Source organism: Jaculus jaculus, chromosome 2 (genome assembly GCF_020740685.1).
Source record: "Jaculus jaculus isolate mJacJac1 chromosome 2, mJacJac1.mat.Y.cur, whole genome shotgun sequence".
NCBI classification, from domain to species: domain Eukaryota; kingdom Metazoa; phylum Chordata; class Mammalia; order Rodentia; family Dipodidae; genus Jaculus; species Jaculus jaculus.
The window spans coordinates 13,480,404-13,504,136 of record NC_059103.1 but is presented as its reverse complement, the minus strand read 5'-3'; the positions used below and the strand labels follow the sequence as shown (position 1 = coordinate 13,504,136).

At 49.6% G+C, this 23,733-nt stretch overlaps 1 protein-coding gene across 1 annotated transcript; it reads right to left on the bottom strand.

Moving 5' to 3' along the window:
* Window positions 1-17: 17 nt before the first annotated feature.
* Lat2 (linker for activation of T cells family member 2) lies at window positions 18-23,277 on the bottom strand. The gene is made up of 13 exons (XM_045143824.1): window positions 23,143-23,277; window positions 15,362-15,490; window positions 13,876-13,915; window positions 11,478-11,521; window positions 11,074-11,134; window positions 10,894-10,925; window positions 10,635-10,670; window positions 10,522-10,552; window positions 8,693-8,748; window positions 5,814-5,882; window positions 5,493-5,555; window positions 5,091-5,214; window positions 18-423 (listed from the first exon to the last, which is right to left on the bottom strand). Exons 2-12 carry the CDS (start codon window positions 15,459-15,461, stop codon window positions 5,108-5,110), a joined length of 639 nt encoding a protein of 212 aa, XP_044999759.1. The 5' UTR covers window positions 15,462-15,490; window positions 23,143-23,277; the 3' UTR covers window positions 18-423; window positions 5,091-5,107.
* Window positions 23,278-23,733: the final 456 nt, after the last annotated feature.

Sequence of the window (23,733 nt, the reverse complement as noted above, 5' to 3'; positions counted from 1 at the left end):
AAAAAAAAAAAGGCCAGGTCATCCCAGAACTCGGGAGGCTGAGGGTGGAGGATCATAAGTTCAAGACCAGCCTAGGAAACAGTGAGACCTTGTCTCATAATTTAAAAAATAGAAATAAAAACCACTAATTCAAGGTGTTGTACAGCTTTTGGGTGTCTTTTGTTGTTTTGCTTAAGATACTGGGACCAAAATCCCAGGCATTCAGTCAAGTGGAACCAGATGCCGTCAAGCCGGGGCTGTGTCCCGGGAAGCCCGGGGTGTAGCTGGAGGCGGGGATGCTGCAGTTACAGCTGCTCCTGGCGTGTCCCAGGGTCAGGTGTGAGTCGGTGCCGCTTTCAGGAATATTCGCAGCAAGGGCCTGACGACGGAACCTCCCCGAACGATCTTCAGAAAGTGGCCCCAGAAGCTCGCGGTCCCTCAGCCCTACAGTAGAAAGGAGAGTTTGTCACCAGGGTAAGGTTGGCCTCAACTTGCATAGTGTCTCTTGGAGGCCTCTTAGAGGGTGATTTGGGATTGGGATCAGGCTGTCCTGCCTCAGGAAGAAGCAGACCTGCTGACGGCAGCACTGGGGAGTCAGGAGGACTCCGGGGGCTCGCTGGCTAGCTATACTAGAGGGATGGGTGAGCTCTAGGTTCAGCAAGATACCATGTCTCAAAAACAGTAAGGCAGGCCGGGCACAGTGGCACATGCCTTTAATCTTAACACTTAGGAGGCAAAGGGAGAACTGCTGTGAGGCAAGAGTGAGGCCTCAGGGTCTAATGCAGAAGAGGTGGTGGAAAGAATGTAAGAGCCAAAGGAAGGGTAGGACTCCTTACAACGTGCTCCTCCAGACACAAAATGGCCTGGATATCCATGACCTCAAAGTGCCTGACACTACCTACACAAGACCATCATAAGAGGAGGAAAAGATCATGACGTCAAAATAAAAGTCTGATTGAGATGGGGAGGGGATATGATGGAGAATGGAGTATCAAAGGGGAAAGGGGGGTATTACCATGGGATATTTTTTATAATCATGGAAATTGCTAATATTTGGAAAAAGGGCTGGAGAGATGGCTTAGCGGTTAAGCACTTGCCTGTGAAGTCTAAGGACCCCGGTTCGAGGCTCGACTCCCCAGGACCCACATTAGCCAGATGCACACATCTGGAGTTGGCTTGCAGTGGCTGGAGGCCCTAGCATGCCCATTCTTTCTCTCTGCCTCTTTCTCTGTCACTTTCAAATAATAAAAATAAAAACAAAAGAAAAATTTAAAAATTTTGGAAAAAAAAGAAAAAGAAAAAAAGAATGAGGCCTTAACCTGGAAAGAAAATAATAAGGTGCAAAGTAACGGAGGAAGACACACGATGTCAGTGCTTGGTCTATACATCCCCGCACATACCTGCACGTGTGCACGTGCACACGCACACAGTTCCTGGGCTGGGGAGATGACTCAGCAGTTAAAGGCACTTGCTTCCAAAGCCTGACAGCTCAGTTTCAACTCCCCAGTATCCACACAAGGCCAGATGCTCAAAGTGGTGCATATATCCAGAGTGTTTATTCTCTCTTTAATGTTTTTTTGTTTTTGTTGAGGTAGTGTCTTGCTAGCCCAGGACAGAACTCACTGTGTAGTCTCAGGCTGGCCTTGAACTCATAGCAGTCCTCCTACCTCTGCCTCCCAAGTGCTGGGATTAAAGGTGTGCACCACCACTCGTGTGTGTGTGTGTATTTTATTGCTGGGTGTGATGGTGCATGCTTGTAATCCCAGCACTCACCAGGCCAGCCTGGTCTAGAGTGAGACCTTACCTCAAAAAACTCTGCACACCTTTAATCCCAGCACTTGGGAAGCAGAGGTAGGAGGATCACTGAGTTCACAGCCACCCTGAGACTACATAGTAAATTCCAGGTCAGTCTGGGCTAGAGTGAGACCTTACCTCAAAAAAAAATTTAAAAATCACACCAAAATACAGACATCCAGCAGTCTCAGTTGTGTCTAATTCTTGGTACTGTGCTTTGAGCTTGACCCCTTGATATTTCGTGACCAAGACTTGGACTGTGAAAGCCCCACCACACAGGAAGTCTCTCTAGAGGCAGGGTGGCCAAACATCTGTGCCCACACTTCCCTCAAACACAGATCAATCTAGCCACATCCCTGGGCTGCGCCACACCGAGGAGGCAGGATGACATAGCCTGACCCCCCTGATCCCACACATCCAGTAGAAGACATCTGTCAGCAGACATGGTGTGGAGCCTGTCACCTCCCAAACCTTCAGACCCTGCCAGCTCTTGCTCTCTTTGCTTCTTGGAAAAGGGAAATCACCGGGCGCTGTGACCGGCACCGGTAATCCCAGAACTCAAGATAGAAGCAGGAGGGTCAGGATTTCCAGGCCAGTCTCAACTACTTAGCAAGACCCTGATTGCTTGAGCCTCCCACCTGCCTGGGTGGCTCCCAACTTCACCCTCTGCTACTACCCACTGCCCACCTGATGCCACTTTGCTCGCTACCTCTGTCTAAGTGTCCTCCGTGAGCGAAGTGCCAGAAAGCTTAAGCCTGACTTACGCTGCAACCCGTATGGCTGAGAGGGCCCAGCACTCAAAGACTTGCGTGCAAAGCCTGCCGGCCTTGGCTCAATTCCCTATAGTGCAAAGGCACGTGTGTACGGAGGCCTGTTGCAGCGGCAAGAGGTTCTGCTCTTGTAATCTCCCACCTCAAATAAAAATATTTTTAGCCGGGCCTGGTGGTGCATCCCATCACTCGGGAGGCAGAGGTAGGAGGATTGCCATGAGTTCAAGGCCACCCTGAGACTACATAGTGAATTCCAGGTCAGCCTGGGCTAGAGTGAGACCCTACCTCGAAAAAACAAAACAAAAAAATAATAATTTTGCAAATCCCCTACTCCTGCCTCTTTCCTTACCTGTTTGTCTCCATAGCACTTATCTACTGAACTTACCTGTTCTGGCATGTTTCTTTTATTTTGTTCATTTTTTTTAAATTTTTATTTATTTATTTATTTATTTGAGAGCGACAGACACAGAGAGAAAGACAGATAGAGGGAGAGAGAGAGAATGGGCGCGCCAAGGCTTCCAGCCTCCGCAAACGAACTCCAGATGCGTGCGCCCCCTTGTGCATCTGGCTAATGTGGGACCTGGGGAACCGAGCCTCGAACCGGGGTCCTTAGGCTTCACAGGCAAGCACTTAACCGCTAAGCCATCTCTCCAGCCCATATTATTTTGTTCATTTTTTAAAAAAAATTATTTCAGGGCCATCTCTCCAGCCCATATTATTTTGTTCATTTTTTTAAAAAAAATTATTTCAGGGCTGGAGAGATGGCTTAGCAGTTAAGCGCTTGCCTGTGAAGCCTAAGGACCCCGGTTCGAGGCTCGGTTCCCCAGGTCCCACGTTAGCCAGATGCACAAGGGGGCGCACGCGTCTGGAGTTTGCAGAGGCTGGAAGCCCTGGCGCGCCCATTCTCTCTCTCTCCCTCTATCTGTCTTTCTCTCTGTGTCTGTCGCTCTCAAATAAATAAATAAATAAATAAATAAGTTAAAAAAATTATTTCAGAGAGAAATGGTCAGGCATGGTGGTGCACACCTTCAATCCCAGCACTCAGGAGGCAAAGGTGGTAGGATTGCCATGAGTTCGAGGCCACCCTGAGACAACATAATGAATTCCAGGTCAGCCTGGGCTAGAGCAAGGCTCTACCTTGAAAAACAAAAAACAAAAAAGTGAGAGAGAGAGGCAGAGAGAATGGGCACTTCAGGGCCTTTAGCCACTGCAAATGAACTCCAGACACATGTACCACCTTGTGCATCTGGTTTACATAGGCCCTGGGGAGTTGAACCTGGGTCCTAAAGGCTTTGCAGGCAAGTACCTTAACCGCTAAGCCATCTCTCCAGACTTCATTCATTTTTTTGAGACACGGTTTCACAATCTCAAAACTTAAGCAGTTTGAGGCTGTCTCTGAACTGCTTCTCCAAATTACTGAGGTTACAGGTGTGTGCCCCTATGCCTGGCTGCTGTTTAAGAAAAGAAATTATTTCATTCCTTAAAATGGAACCCAGACCTTCAAGTATGCCAAGTGGGTGCTTGGCCACCCCTAAGCCACACCCGTCTCTGTAGATTGTGTTTTTTTTTTGTTTTTTTGTTTTTTTTTCTTTTCTGAGGTAGGAGCTTGCTCTAGCTCAAGCTGACCTGGAATTCACTCTGTAGTCCCAGAGTAGCCTCGAACTTTTAGCAGTTCTCCTGCCTTTGCCTCCTGAGTTGTGGGATTAAAGGCCACCATGCCCTTCTGTTTGCAGGTTTTTTTTTTTAAACTTTTTGTTTGTAGGTCTTTAAAAGTTTATTTAAGAGATAGAATGGACACGCCAGGGCCTCTAGCCCCTGCAAATGAACTCCAGACTCATGCACTACCTTGTGCATCTGGTTTACATGGGTACTAGGGAATTGAACGTAGGTCCTTAGGCTTCACAGGCAAGTTCCTTAACTGCTAAGCTATCTCTCCAGTTTCCCCTAAAAATATATTTTTTAAATTTATTTGCAAGCAGAGAGAAAATTAGTGGGCCAGGACTTCTTGCCCCTGTAAATAAACTCTAGATGCATTTGCCACTTTGTGCATCTGGCTTTATGTGGGAACTGGAGAATTGAGCCTGTGCCGTCAGGCTTTGCAATCCACTAGGCTTTGCAAGTAAGTGTCTTTAACTGCTAAGCCATCTCCCTAGTGCTCTGCAGCTTTGACCCAGCTCTTGCTGGTTGGAGACTTATGTCCAGCTTTTTTGCCTTAGCGGTAAATGCCGCCAGCCCCCATTTGTGTGAGGACATTGGTTCTTGGGAGTTGTCACTTGTTCAAGGACATATAGAGAGGGCTAGGTAGAGCCGTTTTTCACTGGATTTCTTTGACAGCACCCATGTGAACACTGCCACCGGTCACCTAGCCAAACGTAGACCCAACAGGGGACCCTGGCCCACAGGAAGCAGGGCAGGTGGGCTGCTGGAAGCATCTTCCACACACGCTTCTCACTGCCCCGAAATGCCTCTCCTCTCCCCTTCTGCGGTGGCCCCTGGCACCTGGCACAGCCCCTCCCCCTTGGCCCAGGGCAGGGGGAAGGATCGTACCTTCCTTCCATTCTCCCTTAGGCTCTCCTGGCTGTGGCCACATCCTCATTCACGTAATCCGGCTCCCCACAGTCCTCCTCTGGGCTTCCAGCTGGGGACTGACGTGCCGCTCTGGGTGTTGGCCCTGTGGATTGGGACAGGCAGGAGCTGGGCATGGTTTGTAGGCACAGACAGCTGCAGGTCCCCAGGCTGCGGGAAATGTCACACTGGACTGGACCCACGTTGTGTATGCCTGGTCACCCTGCCCCAAGAGCAGATGTGCCCACAAAGCCCTGGACCTGCTGCTCCTGAGGGAAGCCCTGGTAGAGGGGTGCCAGCCCTCTGCAGCCTCCCCGATCAGCAGCCCCCTACCTGCTTTGAGTCACCCCCTGCCCTAGCCACCTCTGCTCTTGGGATACATACCCACGGCCCTCCTGGACTCTCTCCACTTATGGATGGCCTCGGAGTTATGATAATCCTCATCATCTGTGGGGAAGGGGCCGAGAGCATCAGTAAGTCTGAGCATCGACAGCCACCTGACCAGTCCCCAGGGCCAGCGAGCCTGGTGCCAGCCCCTGTGAGGGATGACAGTCTCCCTGAGGGCTCTTTGCCCTTCAGGGGCCTCCTGGCAAGGACCCTGGGCCATGCTGTCCCAGACACGTGGAGAGGCCAGGCCAGGCTCTGAGCCTCGGGGACCCATCTCCTCATCAGGTAGGAAGGTGGCTCTGGCCTGTTCTCCCTCACCTGACGATGCGGCACTGAGCGGCTTGCAGATGAGCACGTTTTCGTAGGAGTTGGTATCATCGTCGTCATCTGCCGACAGAAGGGAGCAGCCATGGAACCTGCAGGAGGGCTCTGACTGTCCCTCCCACACTCCCGCCACCCCAGCAGGACCCATAAGCCCTCCCCCAGGGCTCCAGCATTTTCCTGGACCAGTTGAGCCTTTTGTTGAGTCAGAATACATGTAGTCCACGTTGGCCTTGAACTCCTGATCCTTATCTTTTATCTTCTAAGTGCTAAGATTACACGTGTACCATCACACCCAGCTTTTTATTATTTATTTATTTGAGAGAGAATGGGCGCGCCAGGACCTCCAGCCACTGCAAACAAACTCCAGATGCGTGCGCCCCCTTGTGCATCTGGTTTATGTGGGGCCTGGAGAGTTGAACCAGGATCCTTTGGCTTTGAAGGCAAATGCCTTAACTGCTAAGCCAACTCTCCAGCCCCCACTTTTTTTTTGCTTAAGTTTGTTTTTCTACATGTATGTATATGTTGAATATGTGTGTGTTCCTATGCATGCGGTTGTACATATATGTGCAAGTATATGTCCATGTGGAGGGGAAACAAATCAATGTCAGAGGTCTTCCTTGGTCATTTTCCACCTTATTCTTTGAGATAGGGTCCTCATTGAACTGGGAGCCCACCAATTTGGCTAGAAAAGCTAGCTAGCAAGTTGGGCATGTTGACAAACCTTGAATCCCAGCACCCCAGAGGCAGAAGTAGGAGAATCACCATGAGTTTAAGGCCAGCCTGGGAATGCAGAGTGAGTTCCAGGTCAGCCTTGGCTAGAGTGAGACCCTACCTTGAAAAACCAAAAAAAAAAAAAAAAAAAGCTATTCAGCAAGCCCAAGGGGTCCTCTTGTTTCTGTTTCCCAGTGCTGGAATTACAGGTGCATACCACTATATCTGACTTTTTATTTATTTATTTATGTATTGGTTTTTCAAGGTAGGGTCTTTTAGCCCAGGCTGACCTGGAATTCACTATGGAGTCTCAGGGTGGCCTTGAACTCATGACGATCTTCCTATCTCTGCCTCCCGAGTGCTGGGAGTAAAGGCATGCGCCACCACACCCGGCTTTACATCTGACTTTTTAAAAAGATATATTTTATTTTTATTTATTTGACAGAGAAAGGGGGGATGGAGAGAGAGAGAGAGAATGAATAGGCACACCAGGGCCTCCAGCCACTGCAAACAAACTCCAGACAAGTGTGCCTCCTTGTACATCTGGGTAACATGGGTCCTGGGGAACCGAACCTGGGTCCTTTGGCTTTGCAGGCAAACGCCTTAACCACTAAGCCATCCCTCCAGCCACACATCCAACTTTGTTTTTGTTTTTGTTTTTGGAGGTAGGGTCTCACTCTAGTCCAGGCTGATCTGGAATTCACTATGTATTCTCAGGGTGGCTTTGAACTTACACGGCAATCCGCCTACCTCTGCCTCCCAAATTCTGGGATTAAAGGAACATCTGACATTTTATTCAGGTTCTGAGAACCCAAACTCAGGTTCCCATTCTCATGCCACAAGCATTTTAAGCCACAGAGCCATCTCCTCAGACCTAGTCTTTTGTGTCCCTCCCCCACTTTTCTTGTTGTGACATGGTCTCATTCCATATCCCAGGCTGGCTTAGAACTCTCCAACATGGGAGGTAGAAATGGAATCCCATTTAATCTAGCCAATTGCTGAGCTATAGGCTCAGAGAGAGCACCTGTATCAAGGAATGGTGTGGAGAGTGACGGAGGAAAAACCCGTAACATCAACCTCTGGCCTGCACACATGTACACATGCATGCACATGCACCCACATACATGTGCACATGTTAAAAAAAAAAAGCCAGGCTGGAGAGATGGCTTAGCAGTTAAGGTGCTTGCTTGCAAAGCCAAAAAATCCTGACTTGATTCCCCAGGGCCCATGTAAGTCAGATGCACAAAGTGGCCTATGTGTCGAGTTCATTTGCAGTGGCTGAAGGCCCTGGCATGCTCATTCTTTCTTTTTCTCTCTCAAATAAATAAATAAAAATAGCCAAGGATGGTGGCACACACCTTTAATCCCAGCACTCGGGAAGCAGAGGTAGGACAATCACTGTGAGTTCAATGCCACCCTGAGAATACAGAGTGAATTCCAGGTCAGCCTGGGCTAGAATGAGACCCAACCTCGAAAAACCAGAAAAATAAAATAAAATAAGCATGAAGGTGCACACCTTTAAAACCAAAAAATAAAATGAAATATTTAAAATTTAAAAAAAAAAATGTAATCCCTCCCATAGTTTGGGAGGCTGAGGCAGGAAGATTGGAGCAAGTGCCAGGCCACCCTGGGCTACATGAGACCCTTGTCTCAAAAAAATGTCTGCCTTTAATCCCAGCACTCTGGAGGCAGAACTAGGAGGACTGCTGCAAGTTCAAAGCCAGGCCAGAACTACAGAGTGAGTTCCAGGTCAGCCTGGGCTAGAGGGAGATCCTACCTCAAACAACAACAAAAAAGTGGCAAGAAGTGACATCACAGGGAAGACCAGAGCCAAGTGGGAGAGACACTCAGGCCCCTGTCTCCCTCAACGGGCACCACCACTCCTCATTCCTCAAGTGTCCCTCTCTGCAAAGCCAAGGTGGCTGGACCATTCACAAGACTGTCCCCGCCCATCTGACATGCAGGCTGCCCAGCTCTGCACACAAGGGACCAACCCTCCGCAGACTCCACCTCTGCTTCCCGTCCTGTCCCAACCGCACCACTGTGTCCTCATCCGCGTCTGCACTGGCCCACTTCCTCCTGCCCTGCCCTGCCCACCCACCGCCTCCCTCCAGCGCCCCACCTCTGCTGACCCAGTCCGGCCACCCTCGGCTCCACCTTACCTTCCAGGGGCTTCTGGAAACACTCCCAGTTGTAATAGTTCGTGGGGATTGGGTCTCTGGACAAGAAAGAAAACAGACCCAGCGCTGGTTGATGGGAAGGCTCATACTGGGGTGAGGGGTCTCATGATGGAGGGAGGGGGTACACCCCGAATCTAGGGTGGCAGTGGTCATTGCTGGAGGTTGCTCCGCCAAGGTCTCTGCCCTGGTGACCTTAACCACTTCCCATGGCCCCTGAGCCACTCTGGACCTGCAGAGGTGTTAGTTAACCTAGCTAGGTGAGCTTCAACAAGGCCCCACCTTCCTGGGTTGCAGTGTTCCCCACTTCTGAGATGAGGAAACATGGCCAGAGAGTATTTCATCATGGGGTTCTGGGGAGCTCTGTAACTTGGCCTTTTTTTTTTTTTTTCTTTTATAGCTGGGCAAAAGTAGGGTTTCACTCTAGCCCATGCTGGCCTCAAACTCATAGTGATTCTCCTACCTCTGCCTCCCAAGGGCTGAGATTGAAGGCTAAAAGCGGACACCACCATGTCAGGCTTTCATTTGTTTCTTAACTTGTCATCAATGTAGTTGAGGGTGGTCCTCCTACCTCCGCCTCCCCAGTGCTGGGATTACAAGTATACTCCACCACGCCGTTTACGTAGTGCTGGGGATGGAACCCAGGACTTCCCAAATGCTAGAAACGCTCTGCCAACAGAGCTGCAGTCCCAGCCTGTTTTTGTTTTGTTTTGTTTTCGTGTTTTTGGTTTTTGTTTTTTTGTTTTTCAAGGTAGGGTCTCACTCTAGCCCAGGTTGACCTGGAATTCACTATGTAGTCTCAGGCCTCCCAAGCCACCATGCCTGGCTCACTTTTAGTTTTTTTCTTTCTTTCTTTTTGAGAGAGAGAGAGAGGCACGCCAGGGTCTCTAGCTCCTTCAGACACATGCAACCATCTTGTGCATCTGGCTTTATGTGGGTTTGGGGTAATTGAACCTGGGTCCCTTGGCTTTGCTGGCAAACTCCTTAACCACTAAGCCATCTCTCCAGCTCTACCTTTTTTTTTTTTTCAAGGTAGGGTCTCACTCTAGCTCAGGCTGACCTGGAACTCACTATGGATACTTTTAGTTTTTTAACTTTTATTTTCTTTATTTACTTGAGAGAGAGAGAGAGAGAATGGGCACACTAGGGCCTTCAGCCGCTTCAAACAAACTCCAGATGCATATACCACCTTCTGCATCTGGTTTACGTGGGTACTGGGGAATAAAACCTGGGTCCTTAGGCTTCATAGGCAAGCACCTTAACTGTTAGGTCATCTCTCCAGTCCCTAATTTTGCTATTTATTTATTTATTTTGGTTTTTGGGGGGTAGGGTCTCACTCTAGCCCAGACTGACCTGGAATTCACTCTGTACTCTCAGGGTGGCCTCGAACATGTGGCTATCCTCCTGCTTCTGCCTCCTGAGTGCTGGGATTAAAGGCGTGCGCCACCACGCCCAGGTACTTTTTTTTTTTTTTTAAAGAGGGAATCTCTATATAGCCCAAGCCAGGTGCCCACTCTCCATTCCCCTGCCTCAGTCTCCAGAGTGCTGGAATAAGAGGTGTAAACACCATACCCACCTTGTAACTTGTCTTTGACCCGATGACACAGGATGAGTGACCTCACACACAGAAGACACCTTCTGTCCCCACAAAACCATGGTCACTTAAGGGCAAACAATACTAGCCAGAGTTGTGTTCTTACACAGGGTGTCTCATAAATAAGGAAGCTGGGGGGGGGGTGCTGGCAAGGGGGGTCGGAGGGGGACAGGTAGGAGATAGGCTGGCTGGCAGGGCAAAGCAAGGGTTAGTCACTCACATGTAGGATGTGTCTGGCTCATGCTGGCTCCCTGGAAGAGGGCAAATGGGTTAGCTCGAACTCCTGCCCTGTGGCCCTACTTACTTGTGCCTGCCCCCTCTGGAGTCACCTACCTTTTATGAAGTTCTGGTACCTGGGGGACCCTGAATCTGGAAGGAAAAGGCCAGGTTGTCCTCCTCCAGGCCACGCCCCCACCCAGTTGAAAGCTCTAGAAAGGGCCCAGGGGTCACACCTCTGTAGGTGCCCCGTGCCCTCTGCAGGCGGGTGCCCTCTCACCACAGGTGAGCTCTCAGGATAGCTTCCCCCACCCAGTACTTATCCCACTTGACCCAAGCCCCTCAGCTAGACTTGTCCCTGTCCACAGCCACTCACCCTTGTAATGGGAGAACAATATCTTGTCCTTCCTGCAGGGACAGGAGAAACAAGGGCTGAGGAGACCCCCCCCCCCAGAGAAGGGACAGACCCCTCCCTGGGGGCCCTCAGAGGCCGATCCCAAGAGGGAGGTTCTTGGAGGAGCTCAGCCAGGTGAGGGTCTCTACATCTGGTTCATACCTTGGGGGTGACACATCAGAGGCTGTATCCATCAGGGGTCCTGGCCATACCTGTCTGGCCACTTTGAAAAGAAAGAGGGATAAAGGTTTGGTTGGGTCCACACCCAACCCAGTCCCTCACATCACCACTTCTGGCTGCTCTGTGGCTTTAAAACCAGGGGTACAGAAAAGGCATAGAAGGGACTTTGTTTTCCCTCTTGGGGTAGGGTCTCACTCTAGCCCAGGCTGACCTGGAACTCACTCTGTAGTCCTTAGGCTGGCCTTGAACTCACCGTGATCCTCCTACCTCTGCCTCCCGAGTGCTGGGATTAAAGGTGTGAGCCACCACACCCGGCCTCACAGAAGAGTCTTCAGTGGGGACAGTCCCAGCCCTCAGCCCAGACCTGGTACACTTTGGGAACTCACAGGAGTAGGTCTGGACCAAGACAAAGTTCTGCTGGTCGTCTCCCCTGCAAACACACAGAACTGTACTGAGCTGGGCCTTGTCCTTCCCAGCCAAGGGACCTGAGAGAAAGGGACAGATTGGATGAGGACCAGAAGAAGTTGTGGAGGAAAGCTTGGTGGCTTATGTTTGTAATCATAGCATTTGGAGGCTGAGGCAGGAGGATCGTTGCAAGTTCCAAGCTAGCCTGGGCAACAGAATAAGACCCTGTGACCTTAAAAAAAAAAAAAAAAAAGCCAGGGGGTTGGAGAGATGGATTAATGATTAAGGTGCTTGCCTGCAAAGCCAAAGGACCTAGGTTAAATTCCCCAGGACCCACATAAGCCAAATGCACAAGGTAGAGCATGCATCTGGAATTCATTTGCAGCAGCTGGAAGCCCTGGAACACCCATTCTTTCTCTGCCTCTCTCTCTCTGTTTCTTTCTCTCAAATAAATAAAAATAAAAACATTAGGGCTAGAGAGATGGGTTAGTGAGTAAGGCATTTGCCTGCAAAGCCTAAGGACTCAGGTTTGATTCTCCAGGTCCCAGATGCATATGGTGGCACATGCATCTGGAATTTGTTTGCAGTGGTTAGAGGCCCTGGTATGCCCATTCTCACTCTCTGTCTCTCTCCCTCTCTCTGTCTCTAATAAATTTAAAAAAAAAATTTTAAATTAAAAATAAAACATTTTTTTAAAGCTAGGTAAATGTATATACTATGCTTACCAAACTGCCTGGTAAGCACTTCTCTTAATGTCCATACCCATATGTTAATGCTACTCTCACTTTGGGTAGAGAAGCTTCTCTTTTCAGATGGCAGTGACCTTGGGATGACTCAGAAGGCATCATGGTGCTGGGAAGAAGTGACCTGAGTGCTCATCACTGAAATATCTCTATCACACCTTCCAAGGCTCAGGATCTACTGTGGAAGAGGTGGCAGAAAGAATGTAAGAGACAAAGGAAGGGTAGGACTCCTTACAACGTGCTCCCCCAGACACAAAACAGCCTGGATATCCATGACCTCACAGTGCCTGACACTACCTACACAAGATCATCATAATAGCGGGCAAAGATGATGACAGCAAAACGAAAGAGAGACTGATTGAGAGGGAGAGGGGATATGATGGAGAGTGGATTTGAGAAGGGGATTCTAGGCAGGAGCTCTACCACTGAGCCACGCCCCCAGCCCCTCACTGGGGGATTCTAGGCAGGAGCTCTACCACTGAGCCACGCCCCCAGCCCCTCACTGGGGGATTCTAGGCAGGGGCTCTACCACTGAGCCAAGCCCCAGCCCCTCACTGGGGGATTCTAGGCAGGAGCTCTACCACTGAGCCACGCCCCCAGCCCCTCACTGGGGGATTCTAGGCAGGAGCTCTACCACTGAGCCACGCCCCAGCCCATCACTGGGGGATTCTAGGCAGGAGCTCTACCACTGAGCCATAACCCCAGCCCCTCACTGGGGGATTCTAGGCAGGAGCTCTACCACTGAGCCACGCCCCCAGCCCCTCACTGGGGGATTCTAGGCAGGGGCTCTACCACTGAGCCAAGCCCCAGCCCCTCACTGGGGGATTCTAGGCAGGAGCTCTACCACTGAGCCACGCCCCAGCCCCTCACTGAGGGATTCTAGGCAGGAGCTCTGCCGCTGAGCCACGCCCCCAGCCCCTCACTGGGGGATTCTAGGCAGGAGCTCTGCCGCTGAGCCACGCCCCCAGCTCCTCACTGGGGGATTCTAGGCAGGAGCTCTACCACTGAGCCATAACCCCAGCCCCTCACTGGGGGATTCTAGGCAGGTAATCTACCACAGCCTAGACTCTCTTTTTACTTTTTTTTTTTTTTTAAGACATGGTCTCATGTAGCCCAGGTTGGTCCTGAACTCACTTTGTAGTTGGGTATGAATGTAAATTTCTGATCCTCCTGCTCAGAACTCAGGAGGCAGAGGTAGGAGGATCACCATGAGTTTGAGGCCACCCTGAGACCGCATAGTGATTTGCAGGCCAGCCTGGGCTAGAGTGAGACCCTACCTCAAAATATCAAAACCAAATAAAGGAGACACCGGCTCACTAAGAGGTCTAGACATGCTCCTTTAGCCTAAGTAGCTGGGGTGACAGACCTGTGCCACCAAGCATGGCCTCCCTTTTAAGTGGTGTTCAAGGAGGCTGAGACACGACTCCCATTGTGCCTTGTGCCAAACCTCTGTCCTCACTTCTGCTGCCCCAGAACATTCTCTCTTCCTCTCTTGACTGCTGGTTACCCAGTAGCGCACAGAGCAGGCTTGAGAGAGGAGAGATGGGCCACCAGAGCAGACACACGCCTGCCCAGGGCACCTAAATATACCGAGCTGGGGACACTGGTGTAAAATTCACACTGAGGAAAAACTCACTGGTTTTTCTGCTCGTAGATTTTCTCTACTTTCTTCACACCTGAAAGAACAGGATTAGATTAGCAAGTGCTCCTGAGCTCAGAGGAATGGGGAGACTGAAATCTTCCCATCCCCCCGCAACTCCTATCTCCACTATGCTCTGGGAAGTCCCATTGTGATGGCCACTGGCCATTGCAATCACACTTGCTGGGTGTGGGGACAGCATATCTGTGATCCAGCCCTCAAGAGGCTGAGGGAGAAGGATCAAGAGTTTGAGGCCGCCGGGGTGTGGTAGCTCACGTCTTTATTTGGAAATTTAAAATATACATGGAGGTATGAGAATTGCCATGAGTGAATTCAAGGCCACTCTGAGACCACAGACTACATACTGAATAATTCCAGGTCAGTCTGGGCTAGAGTGAGATCATACCTTGAAAAACAAACAAACAAACAAAAAACCCCAAAATAAACAAAAAAAGAGTTTGAGGCCTGCCTGAGCAATGGAGTGAGACAATCAGAAACCCTACCTCAAATAAAGAGATAGGGAGCCCGAAGATGATCCTCCTACCTCAGCCTCCCGAGTGCTGGGATTAAAGGCCTGAATTTTTTGTTTGTTTGTTTTTGTTTTTCAAGAGATAGGGACTCACTCTAGCCCAGGCTGACCTGGAATTCACTATGGAGTCTCAGGATGGCCTCGAACTCACAGCGATCCTCCTACCCCCACCATGCCCGGCTTTTGTTTGTTTTTTTTGAGGCAGAGTCTCACATTCCAGGCTGAACTAGAACTCACTGTAACCCAGTCAAACTCCTGATGCTTCCTACCTCACCCTGGGATAGACTACACCCTGCTTGCCTGCCTTTCTTTCTTTCTTTCTCCCACTCTCTCTCTCTCTCTTATGGTTTTGTTCAAGGTAGGCTCTCACTCTAGCCCAGGCTGACCTGGAATTTACTGTGGAGTCTCAGGGTGGCCTTGAAAACTCAAAGCAATCCTCCCACCTCTGCCTCCTGAGTGCTGGGTCTGGCTTACACCCAGCTTTCTTTCCACTTCTCTTTCTTTCTTCTTTCTCCTTCCCTTCCCTCCCTCCCTTCCCTCCTTCCTCCCTTCCTTTTTGGCAGTGCTGGGGATTGAACCCAGCATGCACGTCAGACAAGCACGTTACCCCGGAGCTATAGTCCGAGCCACACCTGGCTTTTGGGTGGGTGCTGGGGATTGCACTCCAGTCCTCAAGCTTGGATATAGCAAGCACCCTTACCCGACAAGCCACCTCCCCAGACCCCAGTGTCCCCCCCCCCCCCTTGTTCCCAGCAGTGTCCTGGCCCCATGGGCTCCTCTGACCCAGAAGAACCAAGGCCCCCACTCGCTGTCCTCAGGGACGGTGTAGAGGCCACCTGCAGGTTCCCTGAGGTGCATACACCTGCCACTCCCACCGCAGCCAGGTCTGGCTACAGAGGCTTCTGGACCCACCCTCTGCGCCCCTCCCCTCCATGGCACCCACGTGCCCCTCACCTGGGCGGGAGCAGCGCACACACAACCCGGCCACAGTCCCCAGCAGTAGCAATAGCATAAGTGCCACCCCTGGCCACAGCAGCTCAGTCTCAGCACTCATGTTGCCTTCGGTGACCCCCACCTGCAAGGCTAAAGGGGAAGGGGGGCTCATAAGCCACGAGTCCCTGGACCTGGACAGCCCAGTCCCCCACCCCGCACTGGCCCCAGCAATACCACCTGCTCTCTCTACTTGTGGGTCAGGGCCAGAGGGGAAGTAACCCTGCCAGCATGCTGACAACCAGACAGACTGTGGCTGAAAGGTTCTGGGCTCACTACACAGCCCCAAGAATTCTTGGACGGTCCTAAGTAGCCAGCTTCAATCCATATATCCCTGAGAGTGACAGGTGCCCTGTGACTCTGGTGGAGGGACTGAGATTGGGGAACCCACCCACCCACAGAAATCCAAACCCAGCCACCAGACTAAACATGGTTGCTCATACCAATCTCAATCCTTGGAAGGCTGAGACAGGAAGATTACCATCAGTTCAAGGCTGCAGACTGAGATCTTGTCTCATAAATCCAAAACCTAGCCGGGTATGGTGGTGCACGCCTTTAATTCTAGCACTTGGGAGGCAGAGGTAGGAGGATTGCTGAGAGTTGGAGGTCACCCTGAGACTACAGAGTGAATGCCAGGTCAGCCTGAGCTAGTGTGAGACCTTACTTTGAACCCCCCCCACACACACAAATAATAAATAAATAAATCCAAAACCTGGCCAAACAAACAAAAACAAGCTGAGGGCTGGAGAGATGGCTAATTGGTTAAGGTTCTTGCCTGCAGAGTCAAAGGACCCAGGTTTGATTTCCCAGAATCCATGAAGGCCAGATGAACAAAGTGGCACATGCGTTTGGAGTTCATTTGCAGCAGCTGGTGGCCCTGGCATGCGCATTCTCTCTATCTGCCTCTTTCTGTCTCTCTCAAATAAAGCAATAATAATATTTTTAAATATGTTTTATTTATTTATTTGAGAGAGAGAAAGAAGGGGGGGGAGAGATCGTATGGGCACTCCAGGGCGTCCAGCCAATGCAAACAAACTCCAGATGCATGTGCCCCCTTGTGCATCTGGCTTATGTGGGTCCTGGAGAGTTGAACTGGGATCCTTTGGCTTTGCAGGCAAATGCCTTAACTGCTACGCCATCTCTCCAGCTCTATAATAATTTTATTATTATTATTATTATTTGGTTTCTTGAGGTAGGGTCTCACTCTAGCCCAAGCTGACCTAGAATTCACTCTGCATTCTCAGGGTGGCCTTGAACTCATGGCAATCCTTCTACCTCTGCCTCCTAAGTGCTAGGATTAAAGGCATACACCACCATGCTTGGAAATAAAATATTCTATTTTTTTTTTTGTATTTAATTATTTATGAGAGAGAGAAGAGGTAGAGAGAGAGGGAGGGAATAGGCACACCAGGGCCTCCAGCCACTGCAAAGGAACTCCAGATGTATACACCACCTTGTGCATCTGGCTTATGTGGATCCTGGGGAATTGAACCTTGGTCCTTGGGTTTTGCAAGCAAGTGCTTTAACCACTAAGCCATTTCTCCAGCCCCAATAGAATATTTTAAAAAGCCGGGCCTGGTGGCACACGCCTTTAATTCCAGCAGAGGTAGAGGTAGGCGGATCACTGTGAGTTTGAGGTCAACCTGAGACTACATAGTAAGTTCCAGGTCAGCTTAGGCTAGAGTGAGACCCTACCTTGGAAAAACAAAAATTAAAAAAAAAAAAAAAAAGGGGCTGGAAAGATGGCTTAGCAGTTAAGGTGTTGGCCTGCAAAGCCAAAGGATCCCAGTTCGATTCTCCAGGACCCACGTAAGCCAGATGCAAAAGGGGGCGCATGAGTCTGGAGTTCATTTGCAGTGGCTGGAGGCCCTGGCACACCCATTTTTTTCTCTCTCTCTCTCTCTCTGCCTCTTTCTCTCAAATAAGTAAATAAAATATATTAAAAATAAATAAATAAATAATAAATAAAACCACAAACTGAACAGGTGTGGGAGTATCAATACACACCCGTAAACCCCAACACAAGGGAAGTGGGGACAAGATCAACTCAAAGCCAGCTTCAGCTGCATAGTAAATCCCAGGTCAGCCTGAGGCAGGCAGGAAGGCCGAGAAGACGGCTCAGTGGGTAACGTCCTTGACTGGCAAACACGAGGACCCCAATACACATGCCTAAACTACTGAGTGTGGTGCCGTGGTGGGGTTTACAGATTACTCAGAGACAGGAGGATCCGTGGGGCTTGGTGACCAGTCAGTCAGTCTAACTTAATTAATAAGCTCCAGACCTTTGAGAGACCCTGTCTCAAAAAGGGGTGTTTATTAGGCTGGGCATAGAGGCTGAGGTAGGGGGATCACTGACTAATTCCAGGTCAGCCTGGCCTAGAGCAAGACCCTACCTAAAATAAAGAAAGAAAGAAAGAAAGAAGGAGGGAAGGGAAGGGAAGGGAAGGGAAGGGAAGGGAAGGGAAGGGAAGGGAAGGGAAGGGAAGGGAAGGGAAGGGAAGGGAAGGGAAGGGAAGGGAAGGGAAGGGAAGGGAAGAGAAGAGAAGAGAAGAGAAGAGAAGAGAAGAGAAGAGAAGAGAAGAGAAGAGAAGAGAAGAGAAGAGAAGAGAAGAGAAGAGAAGAGAAGAGAAGAGAAGAGAAGAGAAGAGAAAAAGAAAAGAAAAAAGGGCTTTATTGGCTGGGCATAGTGACTCATATCTTCTTAAATCTTAGCACTCTGGAGTCTGGAGGCAGAGGTAGGAGGATCATCATGAGTTTGAGGCCAGCATGGAGCTACAAAGTGAGTTCCAGGTCAGCCTGGACTAGAGTGAGAAACTACTTTAAAAAAAAAAAAAAAAAAAAAAAATATATATATATATATATATATATATATATATATATATATATATAATATATATATATATATATATATATATATATATATATATATATATATATATATATATATATATATTCTATTGCTCTGCCGCATGGCTCCGTTTGGCTGACTTTGTAGTCCCTAGCTTTCTACACTCAGCACCTTGGGGCTGTTCTGGAACTCCCCCTGACCCCGACCCCCACCAAGAGACTACACATGCAGTTTCCTTTTCTGCAGCACAGGAGCCGAGATCCTGGCTGTGGGTCACAGAGTTGAAGAACCAGGGATGGCTTCTTGGAGGAGGTGATCCTGAAAGCGAGTGTAAGGCAGGGAAGGGAGTCCTACCTGAGGGCCAGCCCGAGTGTGGGTGTTCTCAGGGAGGTCAGGCGACGGGCTAAGCTGGGGAGAAATGAAGGATGGGGGATGGAGAGATCGGCTTAGCGGTTAAGGCACTTTTCTGCAAAGCCTAAGCACCCAGGTTCGATTCCTCAGAACCCATGTAAGGCAGATGCACGAGGCGATGAGGTGATATGTGCACCTGGAGTTCATTTGCAGTGAGGTAGGGTCTTGCTCTAGCTCAGGCTGAACTAGAATTCACTCTGTATTCTTAGGGTAGCCTCAAAATCACTTCGATCCTCCTACCTCTGCCTCCTGAGTGCTGGGATTAAAGGAGTGTGCCACCATCTGGCTTTAAAAATATTTTTGTGTCTTTTTTTTTTCTAGGTAGTGTCTCACTCTCGCCCACGCTGACTTAGAATTCACTATGTAGTCTCAGGGTAGCCTTGAACTCTCAGTGATCCTCCTACCTCTGTTTCCCAAGTGCTGGGATTAAGGGCATGTGCCACCACACCTTGCTTAAAATATCTATATTAGGGCTGGAGAGGTGGCATAGTGGTTAAGCGCTTGCCTGTGAAGCCTGAGGACCCTGGTTCTAGGCTCGGTTCCCCAGGACCCATGTTAGCCAGATGCACAAGGGGGCGCACGCATCTGGTGTTCGTTTGCAGTGGCTGGAGGCCCTGATGCGCCCATTCTCCTCTCTTTCCCTCTTTCTCTGTCTGTCACTATCAAATAAATAAATACAAATAAACAAAAAATTTAAAAAATCTATATTTTATACATACATACATACATATATATGGGAGCTATGAACCAAACCTCGGCCATGTTGACAGAAACCGCCACATAGCAAGTTAAGTTTCCATTTCCTCATCTAATGATCTATTACCAGAAATGAAGGAGCCATTACGCCTGGGTGACAGCCTCTCCTGGTGCTGTCGGTAATTGATGAAGAAACAAAGAAATTACATTTAACCAGTAACCCTGTGATCTCTGGCCTGGTTATGATTCCTTCCCCCTACAACCCTATAAAAACCCATTTGTAAAAATAAACTTCGAGACCTTGACAAATACCTAGCTTGGTCACCTTGTGTCTGTTTGCCTCCCCCACTCAGGTTAGCTTCTCCCCGAGTCCTTGTTCAACTCCCCGCTGGCCAGGGCAATATATAAAACAACTTTAAAAAAATATTTTTTATTTTTATTTATTTGAGAGAGAAAGAGAATGGGTACTCCAGGGCCTCCAGAAACTGCAAACGAAATCCAGATGCATGCGCCCCTTTGTGCATCTTGTAATGTGGGGTCCTGGGGAATCAAGCCTAGTTCCTTTGGCTTTGCAGGCAAGTGCTTTAACCACTAAGCCATCCCTTCAGCACCCTCCTCCCAAAATATATATTTTTATTTCATGTAAAGTATGTATTATTGTTCTTTAAAAGAGTTCAGGGTTTGGTTTTAAATCAGGCTGCACACCATTCATCAGTCTGACATCTCTCACCATGTCAAACTGGCTTCAGCTAGCAATACTTCATTAAATGCAAAAGAAAAAAAATGTTTTGAGGAAAAAAAAAAAAGTCCAGTTCTGAAAACAATAAACATTAGTCTAATTTAAACAAAATGGGGCTGTTTCATGTTTCTTGACTCCCCCTCCTCCTCACAGAACCAGTAATGTAATTCTCCCAACTCAGGCAGGCAATGGGTATTGATGGGCACTGCAGGCTTGCACCTCACGCACATGTGCGCACACACGCACAGAGACAAAAGTCAGAGCATTTGTCAAATAAGATTTTGTTGGTGTTTGGACTGATCAAAACCCTTTCAGTCAACAGCTTACTAGACTTAAAGGGTTAGATGTTGATTGAGTCTATGTTAAAGAAATCTTTATTGTTATTCAAAAAACAAGAGGAGGGGCTGGAGAGATGGCTTAGCAGTTAAGCTCTTGCCTGTGAAGCCTAAGGACCCCGGTTCAAGGCTCGGTTCCCCAGGTCCCACGTTAGCCAGATGCACAAGGGGGCGCACGCGTCTGGAGTTCGTTTGCAGTGGCTGGAGGCCCTGGCGTGCCCATTCTCTCTCTCTCCCTCTTTCTTTCTCTCTGTGTCTGTCGCTCTCAAATAAAAAATTAAAAAAAAAAAAAAAAAAAAACAAGAGGATTTTGGATAGTACCATCATTTTTTAAAGTTCCAGAAACAATGTCAAAAAGCATTATTTTTCATTTTCTGGGATGAGGGAAGGAGAGAAGGAGACTACTTATTTGTGTTTAGTTAGACATCAAAACAACTCCAACAATAAGAAATAGACAGTCCACATAGCCGGCCAACATCTGAGGATCATCAGTGTGAGACAACGTCGCAGTCCATTCCCACTGGCCTAGCTAATGCTAATAAAATAGAAAGTTATGGCTCTGCTCAGCAAATTTAAGTGGGACATGATGACTTGACGCCTGTATTCAGGGCCTTAGATTCAGGACAATTAAAGTGAAAAGTTCACCAAAAGAAAAAAAATAAAAATAAAAACAAAAAAAAAAAAAAACAAAAGAAAGTGAAAAGTTCAACAGCTCCCGATTATGCCCCTCTGTGTACTAAATATATATTAATTTATTCGGTTTATTTTTATTTATTTATTTGAGAGCGACAGACAGAGAAAGAGGCAGAGAGAGAGAGAAAATGGGCGCGCCAGGGCTTCCAGCCACTGCACATGAACTCCGGACGCGTGCACTCCCCTGTACATCTGGCTAACGTGGGTCCTGGGGAATCGAGCCTCGAACCGGGGTCCTTAGGCTTCACAGGCAAGCGTTTAAACGCTAAGCCATCTCTCCAGCCCCAAAAATATATATTCAAATGAAGAAATGAAGGAGGGACTGAGGACAGAGGACAAGCCCCTGCTTAAAGGCCCTCATTAAGTCCTTCACTGAGAGCAGATAGGCTGAGGGCAGAGAGAACAGAGGCTGGGTCCCTGGGAGAGGCAGCCCAGCAGCCCCAGGAAGGCCCCAAGGGACCAAGCAGGGCCCGTGGGTGGGGCTGCTGCCGAAAGCCAAAATAGCTCAAAGGGAAGTAGGCAGTTTTCATATGAACAGCTTTCAGAGAGCTGGCCGGCCTGTGCATGAAGGGCCTTTGGGAGACCATGTTGTTTAACCATTCAGCCCTCCACAGCATGTGGTTGGGGAAACTGAGGCCCAGTGGGGTTGCTGGGCAGGTGGGGGCTTTGTGGAGTGAAAGGCAACAAACAACAGCCCTCAGACCCCTCGGATGATTTTGCTCATAGGGTGCTCTTCTTCTTCTTTTTTTTTTTTTTTTCAAGGTAGGGTCTCACTCCAGCCCAGGCTGACCTGGAATTCACTATGGAGTCTCAGGGTGGCCTCGAACTCTCAGCGATCCTCCTACCTCTGCCTCCCGAGTGCTGGGATTAAAGGCGTGCGCCACCACGCCCAACCTCCATGGGGTGCTATTCTGGGGACAATGGTTTGTCTGTATAATCCATTTTTTTTAAGGTCTAGGGAGACATTTTTATTTTATTTTTTTCACAATTTTTATTAACATTTTCCATAATTATAAAAAATATCCCATGGTAATACCCTCCCTCACATTTTTTTTAATTTTTTTTTTTTATTTATCTATTTGAGAGCGACAGACACAGAGAGAAAGACAGATAGAGGGAGAGAGAGAGAATGGGCGCGCCAGGGCTTCCAGCCTCTGCAAACGAACTCCAGACGCGTGCGCCCCCTTGTGCATCTGGCTGACGTGGGACCTGGGGAACCGAGCCTTGAACCGGGGTCCTTAGGCTTCACAGGCAAGCGCTTAACCGCTAAGCCATCTCTCCAGCCCCCTCACATTTTTTTTTAAAGACAAGATCTTACTATGATAACCTGGGCTGACCTGGACCGTGTGATCCTCCTGCCTCAGTCTTCCTAGTGCTGGGATGATTGCTTTGCACCACCACACCTGGCTTGTCCAAATAACTCAGCTTCTAAGAGGCTCATACATTTCCGATAAAGGCCCAGAGTCTGGTGGGGGGGGTGAGTGTAAGATCTGGCAGCCCCTGTCCTTGTCCCAGAGCAGTGATGGCGATGACAGAACAGAACAGAGCAAGTCTGACTAGCCACGGCCACCTGTCCTCAGAGCTGGGCCCAGCGAGACCACTAACTGTAGAGCAGGTGCCTGTTGAGGCCCGGATCCAGGCCCGGTGGGTGGGGGGGGGGGAGCCCAGGTCAGTAGCTTCCCCTCTGGTCTCCCACACCCTCCTATAGCCGCACGGATTACAAGCCTGCTTTCCACCAAAGCTGTCCCTGGCTCCCTGCGGCCAGGCCTCAGCCCCTGATGGTAACGGGACCACCCTGGGGGCTTGCCAGGGCTGTGAAACTGGGCTGGGCAACGCGAGGGCTGGAAGGTGCCTGGAGCTCCTGAATCACGCAGCCCCGAGAGTCACTGGGTTAGGCCATGGGGGAGGTGCCGGGTGGCCCAGACCCCTCCCAGCCTCCATGGCCACCCCACCAAAAGGGCTCCCATGGGGTATAGCGTAGGGGATGCCTTGTCTTGGATATGCACCCCTGGGAGAGGCTTACCTGAAAACAGGGGCTCCTCACCAAGACCACTTCATCCCATACCCGTACACCTGCCTGAGCCGACACCAATGCCAACCCCGCACACTCCGGTGGGCAACCGGCCAAGAGTCGGCTTCCTGTCACCACTCAGTCATCCCTCACACATCCGCTGTGGCCGGACTGCTACGCTGGCTAATAGTAGGCTGGAGGTGGGCGGGGAGAGAGAGGTGAAGACAGAGGCAGAGCTAGAGAGGAAGAAGGCGAGATGGAGACAGAGACAGAGGAGGGAGAGCCAGGCATGGTGGCACACGCCTTTAATCAAAGTAGGCAGAGGCAGGAGTACGGTCGGTGAGTTCGAGGCCAGCCTGAGACCACAGAGTGAATCCCAGCCTGGGACAGAGCGAAGCCCTACTTTGAAAAACCAAAAAAAGAAAAGAGAGGGCTGGAGAGATGCCTTGGCGGTTAAGCGCTTGCCTGTGAAGCCTAAGGACTCCGGTTCGAGGCTCGGTTCCCCAGGACCCACGTTAGCCAGATGCACAAGGGGGCGCACGTGTCTGGAGTTCGTTTGCAGAGGCTGGAAGCCCTGGCGCGCCCATTCTCTCTCTCTCCTTC